The sequence below is a fragment of the Augochlora pura genome, chromosome 11, assembly GCF_028453695.1.
Source record: "Augochlora pura isolate Apur16 chromosome 11, APUR_v2.2.1, whole genome shotgun sequence".
NCBI lineage: Eukaryota > Metazoa > Arthropoda > Insecta > Hymenoptera > Halictidae > Augochlora > Augochlora pura.
The window spans coordinates 6,211,190-6,232,148 of NC_135782.1; the positions used below are offsets into that span (position 1 = coordinate 6,211,190).

The following is a 20,959-nucleotide window of genomic DNA, read 5'->3' on the forward strand; positions in this document are numbered from 1 at the left end:
CCTGATCCTTCCTTCCAGCTAAAATTTCAGGAATTCTATAAAGTATTACACGCGTGACGGCGACGAAAAGTACCAGAAATTAATTGTTAATAAATTTACAAGGACAAGCGACAATTTCAATAATTATTCTAGATTCGTTATGGCGAAAATAGGGATAACGACGACAACCACCCGAAGGATAATTAACACTGTCGCGAGAAAAATCAGTGTTGCAACGACGAATACCAATTCGCGTCTCCTAGTCAATCAAATGATTCACTCTCGAAGTCGCACGGAGCCTTCGGTTTTCCTCGAAGCCCGGACACGATGCGCAATCGAGGAATGCGAACTGATTATATACCTTAAAATACTTCGAAACGAATTCGTTTCCCCAGGTAATCTAAATGATACAGATAATCCGTATGAAAAACCCATCAACGAGATTATCGAGTTCCTCCAACTGATAGTTTCTTCCTGTTTTCCAGGAATCGTTATCAACGATAACGTCAGCTCTCGATCGAACGATTAAGCAGGTTTTATCTATCGCATAATCGTGGATTTCGTAAAATTATAACAAAAATAAAAGCCGATAAAATTTGCAATTCCTGTCTACATAGATTAAGTCTATGGCTGTGAGAACTTCCTCGAAGGTTCGTAATCTAGTTACCTGCAACTAGATGGTAAGAAAAAGTGCACGTCAAGACAAGAAATAACCTATATACACCTTTCTGTGTGTTCAAGTTTCTATGCCATTAGCATCCTATAGTTCTACACCTACTAACCAAGTTAGCAATTGTTGGATAAACTATTCATAGTCTATAACCGGCGTGGCTTTCTGATAAAGCCGTTTTTCCACGATCTTTCCATTCTTCTCGAACAAATCTCTCGAGATCCGTCTATAGCGTAACGTAAAAAAATCAATCAATAGTAAAAGTTACGCTTAAATATAATTCATGAGGAAGTGAAATGGTAAGTATGCAGTTTACTATATTATTCGTTCAATCTAACTCAGACTTAACCGATTAAAACAAAGATAATATAATAATTTCTTTTGTTGCACGTTACGCGGATCTGAGGTGTTAGATCAGATGCAAAAAAGAATCTCTTTTAGGTTGAATATATTGATATATTACATTCCGAATCTAACTGCATCTCTATCGGTAAAAACTACATGTTTAAGCTGCATATTTGTCGCACAAACAAATTGTGAAGTGTAAAGTAATACCTCATCTTTCAGTTTTCTCTGAGAACTGCATGTTAGAGGAGGCCTCGCGCGCGCAGGAGAGTTCGACGGGTCTAGTGTCAAACACGAACTACACAGTGGTTAGAAAGAGGCTAGGTGGATTGTCGGCGATCGATGGCGTAAAAAAAATTGGCGAAATCCGAGGAGAGACCGTATTAGCGACGATCTCGACAGACACACGGATTACAGGTCGGGTAGGGCCGGCACGGGGCCCGCGGGGAAACGAGTAAATTTCACGCGAGAGACACACGACGGGAAATCCGAGTCGATACGCGTCAATCCTCTCCGGGGCGCGGGATACACACGCGCGAGAACTCGTATAATACCGCGCGCGTACGAACGAGGCCGTCTCTCGGTTTTTGTTCCTCTTATTCTGTCTACGTCGTTCGCCGCTGTACGCTTACATTTAACGGGCTGGCGGTAGCGGTGCACCGACTCGAAAGTCTGGGAATCGAAACCGCACACACGGATTCCCTGGGCTCCCCGTGGCTAGACGCGCCCCGACGAGAGAAAACGGCAAATTTTACGAGGAGACGTGTCCTCGGGACGGCACGCGACGCTCGCCGACGGCAGAAAAGAGACAGCCACGAGAAATAGAGGAACGTAAACTCTCGTCGCGAGACCGGAGAGAAACGAGAAGACGAGGGGGATCGCGCGAAACGTCATGGAAACAGGCCGGCGAGAAAAGCGAAACGTCAAACTCGCGATCAGTCGAAGATCGACCAACGACACCGTTATCTCGTTAACGAACACGGTCTCGGGACTCTGTATCGATAGGTATCGTCGATTCGCGTCACTTCCTTCTGCACCGTTCTTTTCCAATGAACCATATAAAAAATGTAGATATATATATATATATATATATACAAACAGATACATACGCACAGAGAGACGCAAACACACACATACACAACAAGAGTATATAATCGTGAACCGCGCGGAATACGAGCGGAACATTTCAACGAGGCATTGTAAGAGATGATTGCGTGCTAACCTGAAAGTCTAGCGAGGAATCGAAGCATGCCAGCGGCGGAAGACAGGCAATGAGCCGCGGTTCCAGCGACCAGAATTCCACCGGCGATCGGCATTTGTGTTTTCCTTCTCTTTCCCCGATTGTCCTGGGCTGCGTGTGGTGGTAGTTCGCTCGGTTCTCTCTCGTGTCTGCTGCGTTCCTCTTCGCGTGCGCCAGACAAGGAGAGGGGAGGGCAAAGAGAGGAGCGAGACAGGGACGGACGTAGTATGCCGGGGGTGACGCGAGTGAGAGAGATATATATCCTGTCTCTGTGTGTGTAGAATATATGTATGTACGCGTGTGATGTCCTAGCCTAACCTAACCTCTCTTCCTCCTTCGGTAAAAGGGACACACGGAGAGGTGCAGCAGCGCGCACACACACGAAATACAAGGCGAGCGAAAAAGATTCACCGCGGCACGGTTGGAACACGGGACAACCGGTCGTTCGCGCACTGTTTTTCAGTCCGCGGCACACACTGTTCCCATGCCCGTGATTTTTCCTCGGATCTTTGACACTCCCGTGGCTGGCTTGAACTATCTTTCTCCCTTGTCCTCTTGCTCTCTCTCTTCCGTTCTCTCTCTATCTCCCTCTTGCTCTCTCTTGGTTGCGGTGGTAGTGGCGGCGGCCGGTTTCGTTTACGTGTCCCGTGTCGTGTGTTGCGCCGATGCGTGCGTGCGTCCGTGCGTGCGTGCGCGCGTGCCGTGTCGCGCCAGTGAAAACTCTGGCAGCCGCACACAGAGAAACGGAATGTCGGTAGACCGCGAGAGACAGACGCACGGCCGATACACACGGGATAGATAAATGGGCCCTGGTGCGAGAGAGAGGGAGAAAGGAACAGTCTCACGGCCGCCGGGTGGGGGCCGAAGCGTGTACGACGGCGTAAAGTTCGACCACGCAAGGGAGACAGAGAGAGAAAGAGCGAGAGAGACACCGGACCGAATGACTTTTCTCTCTCTCTCTCTCTCGCCGTGTGTCCGTACACGCTCGGACGCGACGTGTTGTGTCACGATTCACGCACTCATTCGTCCCTCGACGCTCGAGCAGACGCGACCGTGTACGCGTATAGAACGCGCGGGCGCACTTTTAGGAACTCTCCGGTGTGTGTTCCACGATGAAGAACACCAAAGCAAGACGACGACCAGCTCTCTCTCTTTTCCTCTTTCTATCTATCTATCTATCTATCTCTCTTTCTCGCTCTCTCTCGGCGAAAGAGACGAAAAAAAACGACACACCGTGATTATACGGCTCGCCACTGTTACTACCTCCCGCGAGAGCCAACCAGCGAGCGAACCCGACCGACTCTCTCCACTCCCGTGAACTATTTTACACAACGAGTAAGAGCTGACTGTCGTAGTACAGCAACGTGCGACGTGTCTCTCGGATGATCCCAGCGGCGATGATGATGATACCTGTGCTGCTTGATCGCGGCCCTCTCAAGTCTGTCATCGTGACACACCGCGCGGTGTTTTCGCTCGTGGGCCCTTGACGGGCCCCGTCTCGCGGTTATATCGGCAGCGGCACCGCACTGTCAGACACGGACTACGACAGAACAGCCGAGCGACGACTGACTCCTCCGCTCGCGAACCACCGGCAACGTTGCCACATCACTACCGACTCGCGATCGGACAAGTCTTCGGCCACCGACGGACAGGTACGAGGTACGACGGTCACTGCGTTCTTGGTGGTGGCGCGCGACCGACTGTTCCATTCGATTTTTCTTTTCCTCTTCTGTGTCCCACCGATTGATCGGCTCTATGCCCCTCAACACCTTTGTCACCTGTCCATTGCATGCGTCGATGTGTTCGCCGTATCTACCAGGTACTCTATTTTTCTAACTGTCGCTCTTTCTCTACCGCTCGTACGCTTTCTCTCTCCCTTTTTCTTTCTATGTCTCTGTTTTCATTATCGGCCGCGACTCGTGTGTCAAACGGTTAGACGTCTCTGCTCACGCTCGCATCATTCCGAACGAACCCTTGTCGCACTGGCGATAGAGGGTCACTAAGCTCATCAGCTACGGTCGGTCGTTGTCGCTATCTGCCGTTCACTGCATTCGGATTCGGTCGGTGCATCGAAATCCACGGTACTCCGGACGAGCACACAGCGTCGAGCTAACTGGCCACATCTGCTGTCGATTCGCTAGGAGTGCTCCGCGAACTACAGCGCGGCCGGCCAGTCTGACTGCTGCTAGTCAGTATTGCTATGCCTCACTTTCTTACTCCTGCCTGCCAACCTACCAGTCTACCCAGCCTTCTCGAATCGGCCGTGCCGTGCCTACCTCTCTCGCGTATTCTTGTTCGCCCCCTTGCCTCTCTCGCCTAACAACTTTCCTTCTCCTTTCCTCCTGCCCTTCCCTTCGTCCTTTTCTCATTCACTCGCTCGTTCGCTGACGTTGTTTGTCCCGCTCGCACCTGAACCATTTCACTCGCGCCTACCCACCTTCCTATCCTCCTCCCTGTCTAACGGCCGCCTCTCGCTCTCTCGAATGAATGGTTTAGTTCGGGAGGGCCGCCGTACCGGAAACAGCCGATCGCGTCCGGAAATCGCCGAGCTCGGACTTCCCGCATTAGTGCGCTTCTTGAATAAAATTCCATTCCGTCCTTCCTTTCTTTCTTCCTTCCTTCCTTCTTCCTTCCTTCCTTCCTTCCCATCTTCCTACCTTCCATCCTTTCCTTCCTGCCTCCCACCCCCAGATCTTCACTATCTTCACGCTCTCCCGAATTTCACTACCCAACGTACCCGACTCCTATACCGTCCGCTCTACGCGGGTGGTTGATTTTAATTTGATTTCATCATTTCATGAATTATCCCAGCAAGATAATGTATGATCTGGGTATACATTCTAATCAAGAATATCATGCTACACAAAAGGGTAAGTACCCGATATTTGTATCCATATTTTGGATACCCGAATCGAGCCGATTCGAACCGACCCGGCCCGAACCCGCGTACCCGCACGCCACCGGCGTGATCCGTTGCACTCGTTCGCGTTCTACGAACCTTTCGTCGAAACTTTTCGTGCGTGAAATTGTAATACTTTTTGACGCGTGCGTTTCGTTTCTAGTGCACGCGCCTCTGCGCCTGTTTTTTCCTTCATCCTCTGTAGCATCTCTACTTAGTTTTACCCACTTGCGGACGGCATGTCTTGTTTCTGTAACTCGTCGACGAATGTCACGATAGTAAACATGTTAACCAGGGAGGATGTGTTAATTCGTCCTTCGTACCCATTTATATCCTTCGACTGGATCTCCTGCTTTTGCGTGTATTCGTCGGAGAGTAACCTGGCCTAATGCTATCAGGCTATCTGCGCCGACATAAATTAGATCGTATCTACGTGAATTATGGGGTGAATCGCTTCGAATTATTTTCATTTGATGGTAATTGTGCTTATGTGGATGTTGATGACCGACAAATCACCTTGGTATTGCTACTCTTTTTGCTACTTTCGCGTTTTGCTCATTTTTGCATTGGTACCCCAAGATCCATCACGAGCACAATTTTCTGCCCACCGACTGTGCCATGTACACAATAGTTCTTTTGGAAATTTTCAGAAAATTTTCAGTTCGTACTCTAGCTGGAAATAAATGTCTCTTTTAATGCGAATCCGCACAGTGCACGAGGGTTAAATTCGGTACACTGTTATGGTTTGAAGGTTATGGGACACGTGTTCGCACGCAGAAGAATCGGCGGTAGCGCGTTCCATATTCCGTGAAACTGGAGCAGTATTTTAGGGTGAAAATTGGCGGCGATTAAAAGAACTGCAGCGTCTGGTGAACTAAATTATGCAAGAAAAATATACCGAGCTTCTTCGACGGGATACGTCAGCGAGGCAGAAAAGCCGCCGCCTTAACTACCGTTTCGCGCATATTTTTCAAACATCCCTTTACGATCCATTTGAGCCTGGTACGTTGAGAGAAGGATAATTTGTGGCCATACTTATGATGAGTGAAATAAAACATCGTGATTCGAAAGCTCCGTTGGAGTACAGTGGAAACTATTTTCAGAATAAGTATAAAACCCGTTGCATTTGAAGAAAATAATTTTCCACGTTAAATAAAAAAGACGGAGTCATCCAATTGTTGCGCTTTAGTATTCAAAGGGTTTTGTCACTAATTATTTCATGGCGCCTTTATCGGTTCAAATGATAGCGATTGTTCATTTTAATGCGGGGTACGTTGCATCGGATTGTTTTTCTACAGTGAATGAAATTTGACAAGAAGAGAATTCACAGTTTTACTATTTTACAATGCTGCATGATAAAAGTTTAATTAAACGAGACGATGATGTCATTCTCTGTCTTATCGACCATTTTTATGGTATTCCACCACACTGGTCGTATCAATCTGTATTCACGTAGGTCGTGATAATATCTCGCAGCGTATTATGCAAGTCGATGCGTGACGCAAGCCGATGCGTCGATTCATAAAGCGAAATGCAACGCGTGGAACCGCGATTGATATTTGCCTTTTCGTGCGCTCGTTTCCTGCACACACAGCGACATCTGCTGGCGACATATATGCACTTACGATCGAACGATTAACGCACAACATGGTATGTGGCGCCCTCTTAATTGTTCCGGCATGTATTTTTCTTACCGAAATGGTAACAAGGGTTTTGCTGTAAATACAAATTACTTTCGACTTACTAGAATAATTAAAAAGGAAACTAAATTTTTGTTTCAGTGTTGAATCTTGCGATCAATGCAGAGGTTTTGTTTGCTTGAAGATCTGCAGAGCATTCATCATGCGATTTGCGGGCATGATTGATTCATGCGACTGTCACGGCTAATGCGTCTGTCTTTCATTTACTTTTTCCATTGAGCGTTGATTACCACGAAGTATTCCCCGTTTTTCAAGGTTTTTATACTGTTCTAATTTTCTATTTATGTTAGCCATCTATAGATGCTACTATAATTTTCTGCAGTAGATATATTGGTTTTTTTATATGATAGGAAAAGCGTGCTATTTTAATCACAACTAGTATGTCTTCGAACTTCACGCAATCCTGGTTGGCATTTTAAGTACTTGCTCCAACGGAATCGTATTTAATTTTCCTTGTCTCGTGTAGATGCTCAGCCATAAGCTGTTGAGAAGAGCCATAACATTTCGCAATAGTTGCAAGGCAAATTGCGACACTTTGCATAGGCCAGGTGAGAACTCTCGGAGTCTCGGTTCCTCGAGATTGCGCTCGCATAAAGGACATCAGAAGTCCATTTAAAAATAGTGCGAGATTATTGAAGCATTTCGCTTCACCTGCCAGCCGATGGAACATCTGCGCCGCAATCTCGATCCTTGCGTCATTATCCTTTGTGACCGCGCATCATCGATTCACTGTTTCCTCAACCATGGAAATTAATCAACCTTAGACCATGATCAGGAGTGATAATGGGAAAACGTGATGCCTGCTGCGGCTGTGGTCCCTCGGTCGCGGCAGAATTCACCGATTGAGAAAGACTGATTCTATCATCCGCGCTGTCTTTCTTTTCGCTTTTTACCCTGCCTCCCCTTCTTTCTGTTCATCCTTCATTTTTTTTTCCTTCATTATTTCGCTCGGGATTGAATCCTTCGAGCCCGATGAAGCGATCCGCCGCTGCACAGGACGTTTTATCGTTCACCGGCCATGAAAATAGCGACACGCCGGGAACCGATTGAATTTTCCGGTGTCCGCGCGAAGGAAAATGGCGGTCATCGGTGACCGATGGGCTTCCAGTTCGCGTCAACGCGATAGAATCAATTATCGATTAGAAAAGTGGCGTTTTCAGTAAACGATTACCTCGAGATTGTAGGCTTCGCCTTTCCGGTCCGTTCTGCAAGCGAATGCGACCGTCGCGGAAACCTGCACGCCAATCAATAATATGCGTATCGATCATTTATTGCACGGGAAAACTGGTGGCGCGGTTGCAAACGCCGCGTGACATCGAGTCCAACACGTTTCCACGATTAATTCATTGATACCGGTCTGTCCATTTACAATTACAATTATTCAATATCGCAAATGCGACTTAGCAACTGCCTGATAGAATCGCCGACTGTTGCGATCAATCTATTTGCACATTACGCTGCAGTCTATTCACTGCACCCTTTGTGTAAACGACTAATCGTTTCTTAAACGTTGCCTTTTATCCTGCGTTATCTTGATAACGTTACGTTCTCTTGTAAAGTTAGATTATTTTTAGAGTTGCATCTTCAACGAAGAATTATGTTGCGAAATATTCACTTTAAGAAAGGGAAATGTACATTTTAAGTATACACTTATCTTTTGTCTTATTTGAGTAGGATTTTATCCTAAATCTTTTAGTTCTTTCCATCCCCTTTTATAGAAACAACAGAAGATACACTTTATTGATACGCTATTAGTTTGTGTCTGGAAGTCTTTCTTTCATATCCTCATCGAAAGGGCAAGGTGCCATTTTGGATACAATCTTTGATATAAGTGCTTGAAGTTTTCTTTTGTTAGCCTACAATTAGAACCAAAAGTCTTTCTTTAGTGTTCCCATCGAAAGGCACAATTTTGGACTTCTATGTTATCCTGCACAGAAGTTCTTTTTCCCATCGATGCTATGATGTCTATTATTTCTCTAAATTCTCAAGGTGCCCAGTACCATGTAGTATGATCCATTGGAAAGTTTCCATCAATTTTGTACAGTCAGAGTTTCGTCAATCCATGGTAGTCGTCGCGATGACGCGACAGATTCGCCGATAAATCGATGACCCGTGGAAGACGTTCGCGTGGCAGGATGTCACATCGGGGCCGGCTTCTTTGTTCCGGCTGACTCGAACGACCATGTAGGTAAAGTGCATCCACGGGGAATAAAGGATCGCGATTTGATGGGCGCCGGTACAATATTCATAAGCATAAGCAGCCGACCCCCTTCGCCTATGTTCGTTGCCGGCGCAGGCGTCGTCGGGCGTCGACGTCGTCCTCCAGGTTCCCCGGTTCAGGTTTCCGCGGAATACAACCGTTGCCTGCTCGTTGGCCTAACCGACTCGGTTTCTCCGCAATGTCGGCGACGAAGCTACACGCTGCCCTCCTGGTTCTCGCTACGTTCCTCGGGTCCACCTTCTGTCAAACGGCCATAACCATAAGTAAGTCCTCGGTATCATTTTTCAATCGTAATTCCAGCTTCTTGGCCTTCGTTTACGTGCGCGTTGCCTGTCAACGTCCCCGCTTAGCCGACCATGATTTATCGCTTGGAAAAGTGTTTAGCCGATGGCCATCTAGATTCTGACTTATTTTGCAATAACTTCGCTGTCCCAATGTTAGATAACAGTGATTTATCGTGGCTCGTTTCGCGCGTTGATGTTATGTTGATTTATTAAAAGGCGTTATTTCGGGACGGCTTGCTTTGCCGCTTTGCCAAAGCCACAGGTTGAATCTTACTGGGTTCTGCAGATTATTTACTCTAAAACGTGTATTTTGAAGGCATTGCGTTATAGTGAACGGTCCAGTACAGACAGAATGACAAAATAAAAATTGTCTTTAATACACCTATGGAAAATTAACTTCTTAACTTCAAAACTTATGGTCTAAACACCTATGAAATTTTCTTTAGTGCTATATTTGTCTATAGTTTGCTAAAATGTTATTAGTTTGGTCTGCACACATGTGCTAATTTTTCGAAACAAAAAGGCCGCGACAGGAGGAGGGCCATTCCGATAACGATACTTGTTACGAAAATTAGTCGAACTGTTTATTGGCAAGCCCAACGCGTTTATCGATTATGCAGCTCGAACATTGATGGCTCGCATTAAAGTTTCATTCGTTTCCGATATGTAAACTTGCCGCACTATTAGTCGATTATTCATGGGAACCGTCTGACTGAAAGTTAGCCAATCTGCTGCGCCGATTGTCCCTGGCCCTTGACACGAATTGTATCAATGCTGACAGAAAGAAAGAAGAAAGGGGGCACGTGACGAAGAAACGACGGCACGTGCGGGCAACGTGTAACGAGGGTGTCGCGTGAAATAATTACCGAATATTATAATGTAACAATGAAAATTACGTCGCCGATGGCACTACTTTTATTGCGATTTATTACATCGATTAGTGTGCATTTTCTCGCGATGATGCGCCGATGTGGCATGTGCAGATAATTAATGCACGATTAGATACGATCAGTTCAAACCAATTTATGTTTATCATTCGAATAGATTGCCGCGATGTCGCGTGTCTCGTGGTAATGTAAATTTGCACGTAACACGTATGAATATTACACGATAGTGTAGAATTTAATAATGTTAATAATGTCATGGTCTCGCGAAGTCATTTACAAATTTTCTTTATGGATGTTTAACGATCGCCGAGTTCTACATCCTCCTTTACCGCAGTGATAGTGATAGAGGAACCGGACGAGCCTCTCAAGAACGTCATAAACGAGGCTGTACCACAGGCTGAAAAGAACTTCGGAGACGATGTTATTCTCGTCAACATTTCTCTCGTCATCGTGGATCGAGTGAACATCGCCGCCAGTTTCGAGAAAGGTCCCGAAAACTTCGTCTTTCAACCTGTTAACTGGGAAAAATCGTTCAACTCACTATACGTTCAAAACACTATAATGATGTTTGGAGCTAAAAATGAAACTTTGCAAATCCAAATAATTTCGTCATATCCAGTTAACAGGTTAAATCGATTTTGAAATAATAATTCCCCATGAAGGTCGCAAGCTCTGATGTTCTGACGGTTAAAAATCAACTTGCAGCATGCGAGGCCTTTTATAAAGGAGTAACCATCGTGCTGGACATGACTTGGACAGGTTGGGGGAAACTTCGCACGGTGGCCGACGAAAACGGAATAATATACAAGCGAGGGGATAGCAAGATCACTACGTACGTGCAGGCGATCGACGATCTCTTGATGATGAAGAACGCTACGGACGTCGGTTTGATCTTCGAGGATGAAAGGGGTACCTTGTCTCGTCGTTTCACGCGCGATCGTCCTCGACCCAGCTGCTCGTTAAACGAACCGATTCTTTCAGAACTGAACCAGAGCTTGTACTATCTGATCGGGAACTCGATCATCCGATTGGTCGTGATCGACGAGTTCACGGAGAAGACCGTGTCCAAGATACGGAACATGAGACCGTCGCCGTCATACTACGCGATCTACGCCAGCACTTCCAAGATGGACGAGTTGTTCAAGACGGTGAGAGGACGTTTCCCAAATTCTTTACGTGGTCACATTTCCCTTAGAATTTTATTCTAAATACGCAGTGTATGAAGATAAAATAATTTTCGCTGCTCGAAAATCAACGTGACCTTTATAGATTGTCGTTTCATTTATTAATTCCTAATGGACAGTCAAAAAAGAACATGATACAATATATCGCGAGGAAAACAGTATGGTCGACTTTGATTATTAATAACTCGGAAAGAAACTGATTCGATAGATCGTGACGTTTAATTACAGTCTTATTACTTGTAGAATTTTCTTTGAGCGAATGTGTATAATTGAAATGATGAAACATGTTAAAGGCCGTACAAGGAGGACTGGTGAAGAGGGACGGAATCTGGAACCTGGTGTTCACCGACAATAACTACAAGGCATCGAAGTACGTCGACGGAGAATTGCCGCTAAACGTCTCCGTCACGATCCTGGCAATGAAAACGGAAGTCTGCTGTCGGCTGATAGGCGACCCATCTTGCACTTGTCCTTCTGATGTTGAAGTAAATGACAATTTTTGGAGAAATGCTCTGTGAGAAGAATTGACAGACCTATCAAGATAATTGCCTAGTTTATGCCAATTGAAAGTTCGTAGGAGAATTTCTTCACTGAAATATTTTTGCTCTTATCTATTGCAGATATTCAACTTCTACTTCAAACGGTTGTTGGCTCTCATAGTGAGCCTGATGAGCGACCTTTATAAGTCGGGGGTCAACGTGGCGGCTAGAAGAGTTCAATGTTCGCCGACGAATGGAACTCAAACGTTTTCGAACGTCACATCTGAAGCATTCAACAAGAACTTGCTCGCTGTAAGTTCAAGTTAAACGTGTTACTATCATTGATTTGATTACAAGACTAAGGTGAATTATTAATGGACGTAGAAATTAGGAGGGAACGACACGTTTGAGTACTGGTCTGATAAACGGCTTATCACGTACAAATCGGAAATTGATGTAGAGGTCCTGAAGAATAGTGATCTGGAGCAATTAGCCACTTGGACCAGACGTAGCAAGATCAAGGAACTCGATGGGAAGAAAATAGAGCCTGCGAGACGATTCTTCCGCATTGGGATTGCACCTGTAATTGATGAATGCCTCTATTAATAATAAGAAAAATTATTATTATTTTATCGTATATATTTTATAATATAAGTTTTAATATTATATTAGTCAGTTCCTTGGACAATTCCCAAACTGGATCCAGCCACCGGACAAGCCATGAGGGATGAAAATGGAAAGGAAATTTGGGAGGGCTACTGCATCGATTTCATTAAGAAATTATCCGAAGAAATGCAGTTCGATTATGATCTAGTTATACCGGAGGATCGACAATTCGGGAAGAAATTGTCTAATGGACAGTGGGACGGTCTGATCGGTGACCTTGCGAAGGGGGTAAGCATAGTTAAAAAGATTAACTAGATCTTATTCGATTTGATTTAATTTACTGCATCTCAGAAATTAATTTTAATCAACATACTATCATAAACGTCACGATATAGTATACTTCAGTATCTCAAGAGTATACTTGAGTCCCTAAGATAAAGTTACCGTCTCGAGAGCCGTACACAACGGGTTGCATTCGCAAGGCTGAATAGAAAGTAATATCTCTGAAATTTAAGTATCAACTATTCTAAATAAAAAATATTACACAGGAAACCGACATTGTGGTCGCATCATTGACAATGACGTCAGAACGCGAGGAAGTCATTGATTTCGTCGCACCCTACTTTGAACAGTCCGGCATACTAATTGGTAAGAACTCGTATGTATAGATAAGTATTGATCGATTAATTGCAGTTCCTCGTTGACAGTGATGAGGAAACCCGTCCGCAAACCGTCTCTCTTCAAGTTTATGACGGTCCTTAAAGTTGAAGTCTGGCTGAGCATCGTGGGGGCGTTGACTTTGACGGCTGTGATGATTTGGATCCTTGACAAGTATTCCCCTTACAGTTCAAGGAACAACAAACGACTCTATCCCTACCCTTGCCGGTTTGCATTCTTTTTAATAAAGATCTTTGCATAAAATTGCTTCTTGGAATTATTTCCAACTTTCTCCGTAGGGATTTCACACTGAAGGAGAGTTTTTGGTTTGCGCTGACGTCGTTCACGCCTCAAGGAGGTGGTGAAGCTCCAAAAGCTCTGTCCAGCAGGACCCTCGTGGCTGCTTATTGGCTCTTCGTGGTCCTGATGTTGGCCACCTTCACAGCGAACTTAGCTGCCTTCCTCACCGTCGAACGAATGCAGGTTTGTTGCATATAATTAATTAGACATTCGCTAAACGTATGGTACTTATGTCTTATTCGTTAATGCAGACACCAGTGCAGTCGTTGGAGCAACTGGCGAGACAGTCAAGGATAAATTACACCGTTTTAGCGAACTCGAGCGTTCATCAGTACTTCAAGAACATGAAGAAAGCCGAGTTCAAGCTGTATACGTAAGTGAACTTAGTGGAGAAATTACCAAGCCTTGGGAAATACCCTGGATGTTTAATTGAAAATTTATCTAGCGTGTGGAAGGAGATCACCTTGAACAGTACCAGCGACCAAGCAGAGTACAGAGTGTGGGACTACCCAATAAAGGAGCAGTACGGTCACATTCTGCAAGCGATCATGCAGGTTGGTCCCGTGAAGAGCTCCGAGGAAGGCTTTCGAAAGGTGCGAACGATCATCCACGTTTTTCGATAGTATCGCAGTAAAATCGTCGACTTTTTGCCGTTGTTCCAGGTGATAGAAAGCGAGAGCTCTGAGTTTGCTTTCATCCACGACTCGTCGGAGATCAAGTATGAAGTAACGAGGAACTGCAATCTGACGGAGGTTGGCGAGGTGTTCGCTGAACAGCCTTATGCAATCGCTGTTCAACAGGGAAGCCACTTGCAGGAAGAAATCAGCCGAAGGTACGCAGCAAGACATTTGTGTATCGATTTGTTTATGAATGTATTATATCAATGTTTTAAAGTGGTTCTGGCTAAAATTGGTTCCAGGATCTTGGACCTGCAGAAAGACAGGTACTTCGAGACTCTGACTTCGAAGTACTGGAACCAGTCGCTGAAGGCACAGTGCTTGGACTCTGACGACAACGAAGGCATAACTCTCGAGAGCTTAGGTGAAATGAATAGATTCAATTAATACATTCAATTCTTAGCTCCAAAGTTTGTAATTCCCTGTGTAGGGATAAAGGTGATAAAAACTCATGATAGGAACTTTCGTGTATCATTTTCTGAAAATTATATTCTTATAAAATTACTGACCAATTACCATGGACAAGCAACTTTTAGATTTAATTTAATAAATTGGAAACGAAATTCCAATGCAATTTCAGGTGGAGTGTTCATCGCAACCCTTTTCGGCCTCGCACTGGCAATGGTCACACTAGTTGGCGAGGTTATCTACTACAGGAAGAAAAACGATTCGCAGCAGGAGAAGCAAAAGGACAAAAAGAAGACGAAGAGAAGCACCGAAAATGAGAAGAAACTGCAAACGATAGCGTCGAAACTACAATTGAAACCAGCCCCGACCAACGTGTTTTTCGAGAAGTCGAAGAACCCTCTTCACGTGTCCCACATCTCCGTTTATCCGCGACAAATTCCCTTCAAAGAGTGATCGTTCAAAGGACGAATATGCAAAGATCGTTAGACGGCAGACTTTCACGCGGGTCGACAACCCGCAAACACTTGTTTACGAAAATAGAAACAAAACGTCCATTTCTACGCTACCACACTCATCTGGCGAACGTTGTATGTCTTACTCGTAGAATAAAAAAAGTTTCATCCGGTGTTCAGAATTGCAAAGGGTTTACGTGTTTTTTGGTTCTTTTGAGAATCTATAATGTACAGTTAAATATCACTTGACAATGCGACTTTGATCATGAAACAACGTGTCATTTCGAGTAACTTTTGTTCTTAAGCTTCTTTTCCATGTGATGAAATCAGTTTGGTAATATTAGGGTAACTTGTTGATCACTAGCATTTTATTAAACAATTGAAACACAGCTGAAACAATCTGTTTTGTTTCTTTAAAATCGTAAACCACAGTTCGGAGGTGTTTTATGTTATGTTGGTATATGTATACATAAGGTCGTGAAATATTTAATTTTATATTGGCAGAGCTTCCTCTGAAAGATTTCTGAGTGGTAAAGCGTATAGAAAAATGAATCTGTACAGAGAATCGCGTCCTCAGGCCGGGCATTGTTAATAAACATTACCACAGAAGAACGGGATCGCGAATAAATTTTCTACACGGTCGGTGTCTTTCACTCTTTCACAACGCCAACACCAACCGTTTGCTCCGCCGATTTTTCACGCCTCTCCCAATCTGTCGGAAACAATCCTGAGTCGATTGGTTTGCGACGACGCTGTTTCCTGAAGTCGTTATACAATCGATCATGGGTGTAATCGAAATTCCTGAACTACGATTTTTACGATCATTAAAATTTGGCAAACTCGCAAACCAAAGTGACTTTATTGAAAGCGATTTTTTAAATTCAGTGGATCCATTTCTCTAAATTATTTACCTTAGAAATGTTTTAACGAATCAAATTTTATCTTCTTCAATCCTAAATTTATATAATCGTAGCCTGTTTCCTAAATTGTAAGACACGCGACAGTCCTTGCACCTGTGCAGAATTTGAAAATCGAGTTGTCTTTATTTTCTTGCTAGTAAAGGAAAGTCGATTTCTCGTTACCAGCGATCAGAATTTCTTTCGATCGATAACGACACCTCGTTTGAAATCGACCAGATTGACAGACCACCACCATCTCTGGAGTTTTTCATCTGCCACGGCGACGAAATCGCGCAAATGAAAGCGAAAAGACAGCGATCGTTCGGCTGTGTCGTTTCGATCCACGACGTTTTGCCACAGTCACGAGTCGATATTGCCCTTTTATCCAATTTGTGAAAACCACGAATCACTCTAACTATCCTCTAACGAGATGTAGACAAGAAGAACGACAATCGTTCCTTTACTTTCTAACCTTCCAATCTTCTAAAATTAATCACTAGGTTGCGAATCTTTATGCAAAATGATCAGCACCGTATACTACTAGCAAACTTCAAGTAAAAATTCTTCTCACAATAATTTTAACAAGTGAATGTTGTTCTTTTCAGTTTGCATATTGTTGATTAATTCTTACAATGGCTGCATAAAATCCACAGTTTACTAATTACGTAAATGAGAAAAATGAATTCTTGCAATCTCAATTTATTTTAAATTTAATTTTGATACTGTCAACCCTCCAAATGAAAAGAAGAAAATCTATAACACACGATTTTCTCTTGCTTATAATTATACTATATCGAACCCGTATCAGGAAACTTAATAGTAAAAGCGCAATTCGAGTGTGTCGGGTGTTTGCGTGCAGCAGCCGTCACCCTTTTTGCATCGTGCGACGCAAAAATGATAGTTTTATCAGCCACCACGGTCGATCAGACACCAGCGCTGTTTTACGGTCTCTGATTCAAATGTTTCCGATCCTCGTGATCTCAGTATGGTGGGGCGAGTCCATTCGGATCCCCAAGTCAATATAAAGGCTCTCCGAACGGTACCCAGATCACTTCATGGGAAAGTGATGTGACTCTTCGAGCCAGAACCGGAAACTAGCTTCTGGATCGACTAGCAGCATGGCCTCCTACAAGGTCCTCTTTGTTTATTAACATCACGTAATATTAGATAAAGACTGGCAATGGGCAATACCATTACCAACAAAACTTGCTCCTCCCGTTTTGCTGATCCTAATACTTTAAAAACAATTTTATCGAACCAATCTTATTCCCAAATTCCAGGTGTGCTTCACACTAACGACCATCTTGGTCTCAGCTCAGGCAACGTTCAACCCCGCCCTATTCGACTCATTCCCCAGCGAAGACCACTCTTGGGCCAGCGATGACCACCTGGACTTCGCATCATCCGAGCATTTGTCCTCCTACAGTCCGTTCTCAGCCTTGAAGAAGAGACAGCCGGATTATGAATCTTCCTACGAGCCTCCGAAAGACTGGTTCGCAGCGAACTTCAAAAAGGAGCCCAGAGAAGATAAGAACTACAAGAAGATTATATCCCCAGTGTACACAATCAGAGAAAAGGACTCTCCGCTCTATAAGGACATCGTGCTGAAGTCTGGGGTGCCTTACTGCCAGGAGAGCAAGAGCAAGCGGGCCAGTAAGAACAGAAATGCGAAGGATAGCTTGGTCTGCTTTAAATGCAAGAACCCGAAGAATGGATCCACATACGAGCAATGCTCCTACGTGTCCCAACCGTTGTCAGAGACTAGCAAGGTGGAGAAGGTGCTAGAACCGCCGCCTAGCTTCAGGTTCAGACGATCCAACTCTGGGGACGACTTCAAGAGCAAGAGTTATAGAAGTATGAGCACCCCGTACCGATTCAGTGATAAGATCTTCTCAGATGCAACAGAGGATGTGCCGTCTGAGTACAAGATGAAGGACGAGGAATGCGAGAAGGTGGTGAAGGACTCGATGGTCTGCATGGTTTGCAAAGACAAGAAGAGCAACGGCAAGTACGAACAGTGCTCCTATGTCAGCAATCCCAAGGAGAAGAAGTTCTCCTACAGCAAGTCCGCGGATTACAAGAATCCTGAAAACAAAGAGGATGAGGATGAGGATGAAGAGGGACCTAGTAGAGACTATTCCGAGAAGAAACTGGTCAGAGAAGCATCGGAGAAAGAGGACTCAGAAAAGCAGCGCGAGGAGGCTAGCGAATCAAATTGCAAGAAGGTAGAGAAGGACTCTAAAACCTGCACCATCTGTAGGGACCCCAAAACAGGATCCAAGTCGGAGCAATGCTCTTACGCTTACCAGCCCGACGACAAGGTCTACAAGTACTCCAGATCCAAGAGTTTTGGTAACAAACAAGCTCCGTCCGAGGACTACTCCACTACTACTCAAGTTCCCCTTTATAAAAGTAGCTACTCGCAGAAGCCTGATTACAGCAAAGACTACTCAGCCCCGGAAGACTTTTACCAGAAGTCTGGTTCCAGCTACTTTAAAGACCGGGAGGAACCAAAAGCCAGGTATCAGAAGTCAGGAGATGCCGAAAGTTTTCTATCCGATTATGAAAAGTCTAAGTCCGAGTCCGAGAGGATCGCTAAAAGCATCGAACCTAGTAATTGCAAGGAGGTCGAGAAGGATTCCATGACCTGCACCATGTGCAAGGACCCCAAGACTGGAGCCGTCTCGGAACAGTGCTCCTACAAGTACAAGCCCAATGAGAAGAAGTTCGCCTATACCAAGTCCAAGTCGTTCGGCAACCCTACCAAGTCTGAGGACAAGTCAACGGAAGAGACTGAGAAGAGCGAGTCCAAGGAACCTTTCTTTGATGGCAGGTTTGTTGATTTTAGAGATATTCTGATCATTATCTTGTAAGATTTAGGAGCAATGTCCTAATTTTTTAAAAATGTCTTCATTCGCAATGTTCAATTTATTTATCTCTATATTGTATATGATAGAGGGCAAATTAAGTCGATCTTCTTGATTTAAGTAGCATTACATTAAAGTCTATAGATGCACTTTACCATGACTCATGTCCTGACTAACACTTGCGAACAAATGCACTTATCCTATTGTATTTGTATACTCACACTGTGCTAAAAACATCAACTCCAACAGGTACTACGACTTCACACCTGACAAAGCAGCCTACAAGAACACTGACAGCCCCAAGAGAGACTACGGTGAGGTCCCTTCCAGCAGCGAGTCCAAATCGGAGACCAAGGAACAGCCATCTACAGAATCGCCGGTGGATCAGCGGTTCTACGACGCCTTTGAGAAGAAAGCGGAGATCAGGAAAGTTCTACAGGACTTCCAGAAAGAAGACCGATCCAACTGCAAGAAGTTGATGAGAGATAAGATGACCTGCTACCAGTGCGTCGACGAGAAAGGTTTCCGTCAAGAAGAATGCGCGTTTTCTACCTCTGGGGATTCGGACGCTGACAAGTCCGAGAAAACTGAATCCAAAGAGGATGTCGAGCCTACCAGAAAGGTGCCCAGATCGTCGATCGTCGACAGACGCATCGATGACTCTGCTCTGGACTCCGATGCAGCTGCTACCGAGGTTCGTCAGGTGAAAGATAACTCTTCCGAAAATCAGAAATCCGAGGAAGAAACGAAGGGCGTCGACGCCTACGCTTATGTTGCCGAGACCATGCCGGTATTTGATAAAGTACTGGGGTTCACGCTGCCAGCGTACATGCTAGACACATCTGAGTACGAGAAGGAGTTCGACAAGTCCGTTGCGGCTGGCGCACATTAACGCTGAAGGAGTTTTGCAACCTATTGCAGCGAAATTAGAAGACTGCGTTCATTCGAATCGTGCGCGTTCTTTGGGAATTTTTTATTGGGAAAACTGAACGCCGTGGTGTTCTGAATGATTTAGGGCGTGTTGCTACACGCCTTAGGAAGTAGAAGCTACCTTTTCTTTTGAAAAATGTTGACCTCGTCGAAATCTGCGGAGGAATTGCGGCACGATGTTCGAGGTGCCTGTCGATAGCTGGAAATTGTATATTTCATACTTCATTTGGATTAATATTTGTGGTCCCATCAGCGTAGCACAAAATGCTTTTAGCGTTCCCCAAAATCGACGCTTGTTGACCGAATCTCTTGCATAGAAATTAAATCTAGGGTCAAGTAAAACCGAGGAAAAGTAGCAGCGAGCGTTATTTAGTATCTAAGCTGTATCGTTAAACGTGATTAAATTGTTCCCACACAATCGACGAATGGAAAAGTCAATTTCTCGAAGGAACGGCCAACCATTGCGAATAAATATCGCGGTCGATCGAACGCGATTTCGTCGCCAGCTCATAAATATACGTTGCCAAACACGTTTTGCGAAACGGGGTACACGGTGTTCCCGTTTTTGTCTGCGGGGAAAAAAAAAGAACGGTTCTAGCTGGAATTCGCGTGAAGAAAGCGACGATACGCGTTACAGTCATTGTTCCCAAAGACAATCCAAGTTTTACGTCATGGTTGGGTAACGGTGGCCGACGGAAACACTGATCCCTATAAAATCATAATACCACATCAAGAGACTTTGTTTTTTTGCACCGGGTTCATTTGTCCGACAAGAAACCATCTGGGCTCGTCGATCGATGTTATTATTTTCTTGGGTTATGCCTGCGATCAGCTGGAACGAATACTGCTTTCTAGTATCGCGTAACACACCTCTTCTCGATTAGAAAAAAAATTAACGGCCAGGAAGGATCGACGAAATGCACCACCATCTTGGAGAAATGCTTGCCCCGTTGGTTCCCGCATTATGCGCTCACGTACGATATAGAACTATCTGAAGGTTGCAAAACCTATTGCGCTAATTTCTTAATGCTTGTTAGCTTTTTGTAAGCTACTTTTTACGGAAACCATTCGAAAGTATTTAAACTTTGGAACCACGGAGCAGTGTACGTGACCAAGAAGAATCGCTAGACAGCCGATTTTATGCAATTATGGTGATAAAAAATATTTATGGATATTAGTACATTATTTTTAAATTTTTAGAATGATTCAACATAGAAACACATTTCTAGTAAGTTGAAAATGGTGCATAGATTCCTTTAAATTTTTTAAATGCCT

At 44.6% G+C, this 20,959-nt stretch overlaps 3 protein-coding genes across 4 annotated transcripts in view; 2 read left to right on the top strand and 1 right to left on the bottom strand.

The window, feature by feature from the left end:
• Window positions 1-3,659, bottom strand: part of LOC144476702 (uncharacterized) — a 75,484-nt gene extending 71,825 nt beyond the window's left edge. Inside the window, exons 1-2 of the mRNA XM_078193830.1 lie at window positions 3,645-3,659; window positions 2,217-2,956 (exon numbers count right to left, since the gene is read on the bottom strand). Coding sequence (XP_078049956.1) covers window positions 2,217-2,310 — 94 coding nt within the window. The 5' untranslated portion in view covers window positions 2,311-2,956; window positions 3,645-3,659. The remainder of the gene's footprint in view (window positions 1-2,216; window positions 2,957-3,644) is intronic.
• A 5,415-nt stretch (window positions 3,660-9,074) lies between these two features.
• On the top strand, window positions 9,075-15,684 carry Ir8a (Ionotropic receptor 8a). 2 transcript variants are annotated; one of them, XM_078194068.1, is made up of 16 exons: window positions 9,075-9,317; window positions 10,560-10,712; window positions 10,931-11,134; window positions 11,207-11,373; window positions 11,703-11,894; window positions 12,030-12,200; window positions 12,273-12,470; window positions 12,561-12,782; window positions 13,043-13,142; window positions 13,202-13,379; window positions 13,451-13,634; window positions 13,703-13,824; window positions 13,897-14,044; window positions 14,114-14,283; window positions 14,371-14,492; window positions 14,709-15,684. In XM_078194068.1, the coding sequence occupies exons 1-16, from the start codon at window positions 9,233-9,235 to the stop codon at window positions 14,987-14,989; spliced, it is 2,697 nt and encodes an 898-aa protein (XP_078050194.1). In that variant the 5' UTR covers window positions 9,075-9,232; the 3' UTR covers window positions 14,990-15,684. The 2 variants fall into 2 exon arrangements, with proteins under 2 accessions (XP_078050194.1, XP_078050193.1); XM_078194067.1 differs by having other exon boundaries at window positions 14,114-14,492.
• Window positions 15,685-17,005: 1,321 nt separating this feature from the next.
• LOC144476816 (uncharacterized) lies at window positions 17,006-19,925 on the top strand. Its single transcript, XM_078194070.1, has 3 exons — window positions 17,006-17,020; window positions 17,168-18,720; window positions 19,004-19,925. The coding sequence occupies exons 1-3, from the start codon at window positions 17,006-17,008 to the stop codon at window positions 19,644-19,646; spliced, it is 2,211 nt and encodes a 736-aa protein (XP_078050196.1). The 3' UTR covers window positions 19,647-19,925.
• Window positions 19,926-20,959: the final 1,034 nt, after the last annotated feature.

What these genes read in the sequence shown, in the direction of transcription:
- Ir8a (XM_078194067.1), top strand. Translation starts at nt 9,233, where the DNA reads ATGTCGGCGACGAAGCTACACGCTGCCCTCCTGGTTCTCGCTACGTTC. An exon ending in TCAACAAGAACTTGCTCGCT is followed by an intron (nt 12,201 to 12,272) that starts GTAAGTTCAAGT and finishes TAATGGACGTAG; the next exon opens with AAATTAGGAGGGAACGACAC. An exon ending in CTCTATCCCTACCCTTGCCG is followed by an intron (nt 13,380 to 13,450) that starts GTTTGCATTCTT and finishes CTTTCTCCGTAG; the next exon opens with GGATTTCACACTGAAGGAGA.
- LOC144476816 (XM_078194070.1), top strand. An exon ending in GAACCTTTCTTTGATGGCAG is followed by an intron (nt 18,721 to 19,003) that starts GTTTGTTGATTT and finishes CAACTCCAACAG; the next exon opens with GTACTACGACTTCACACCTG.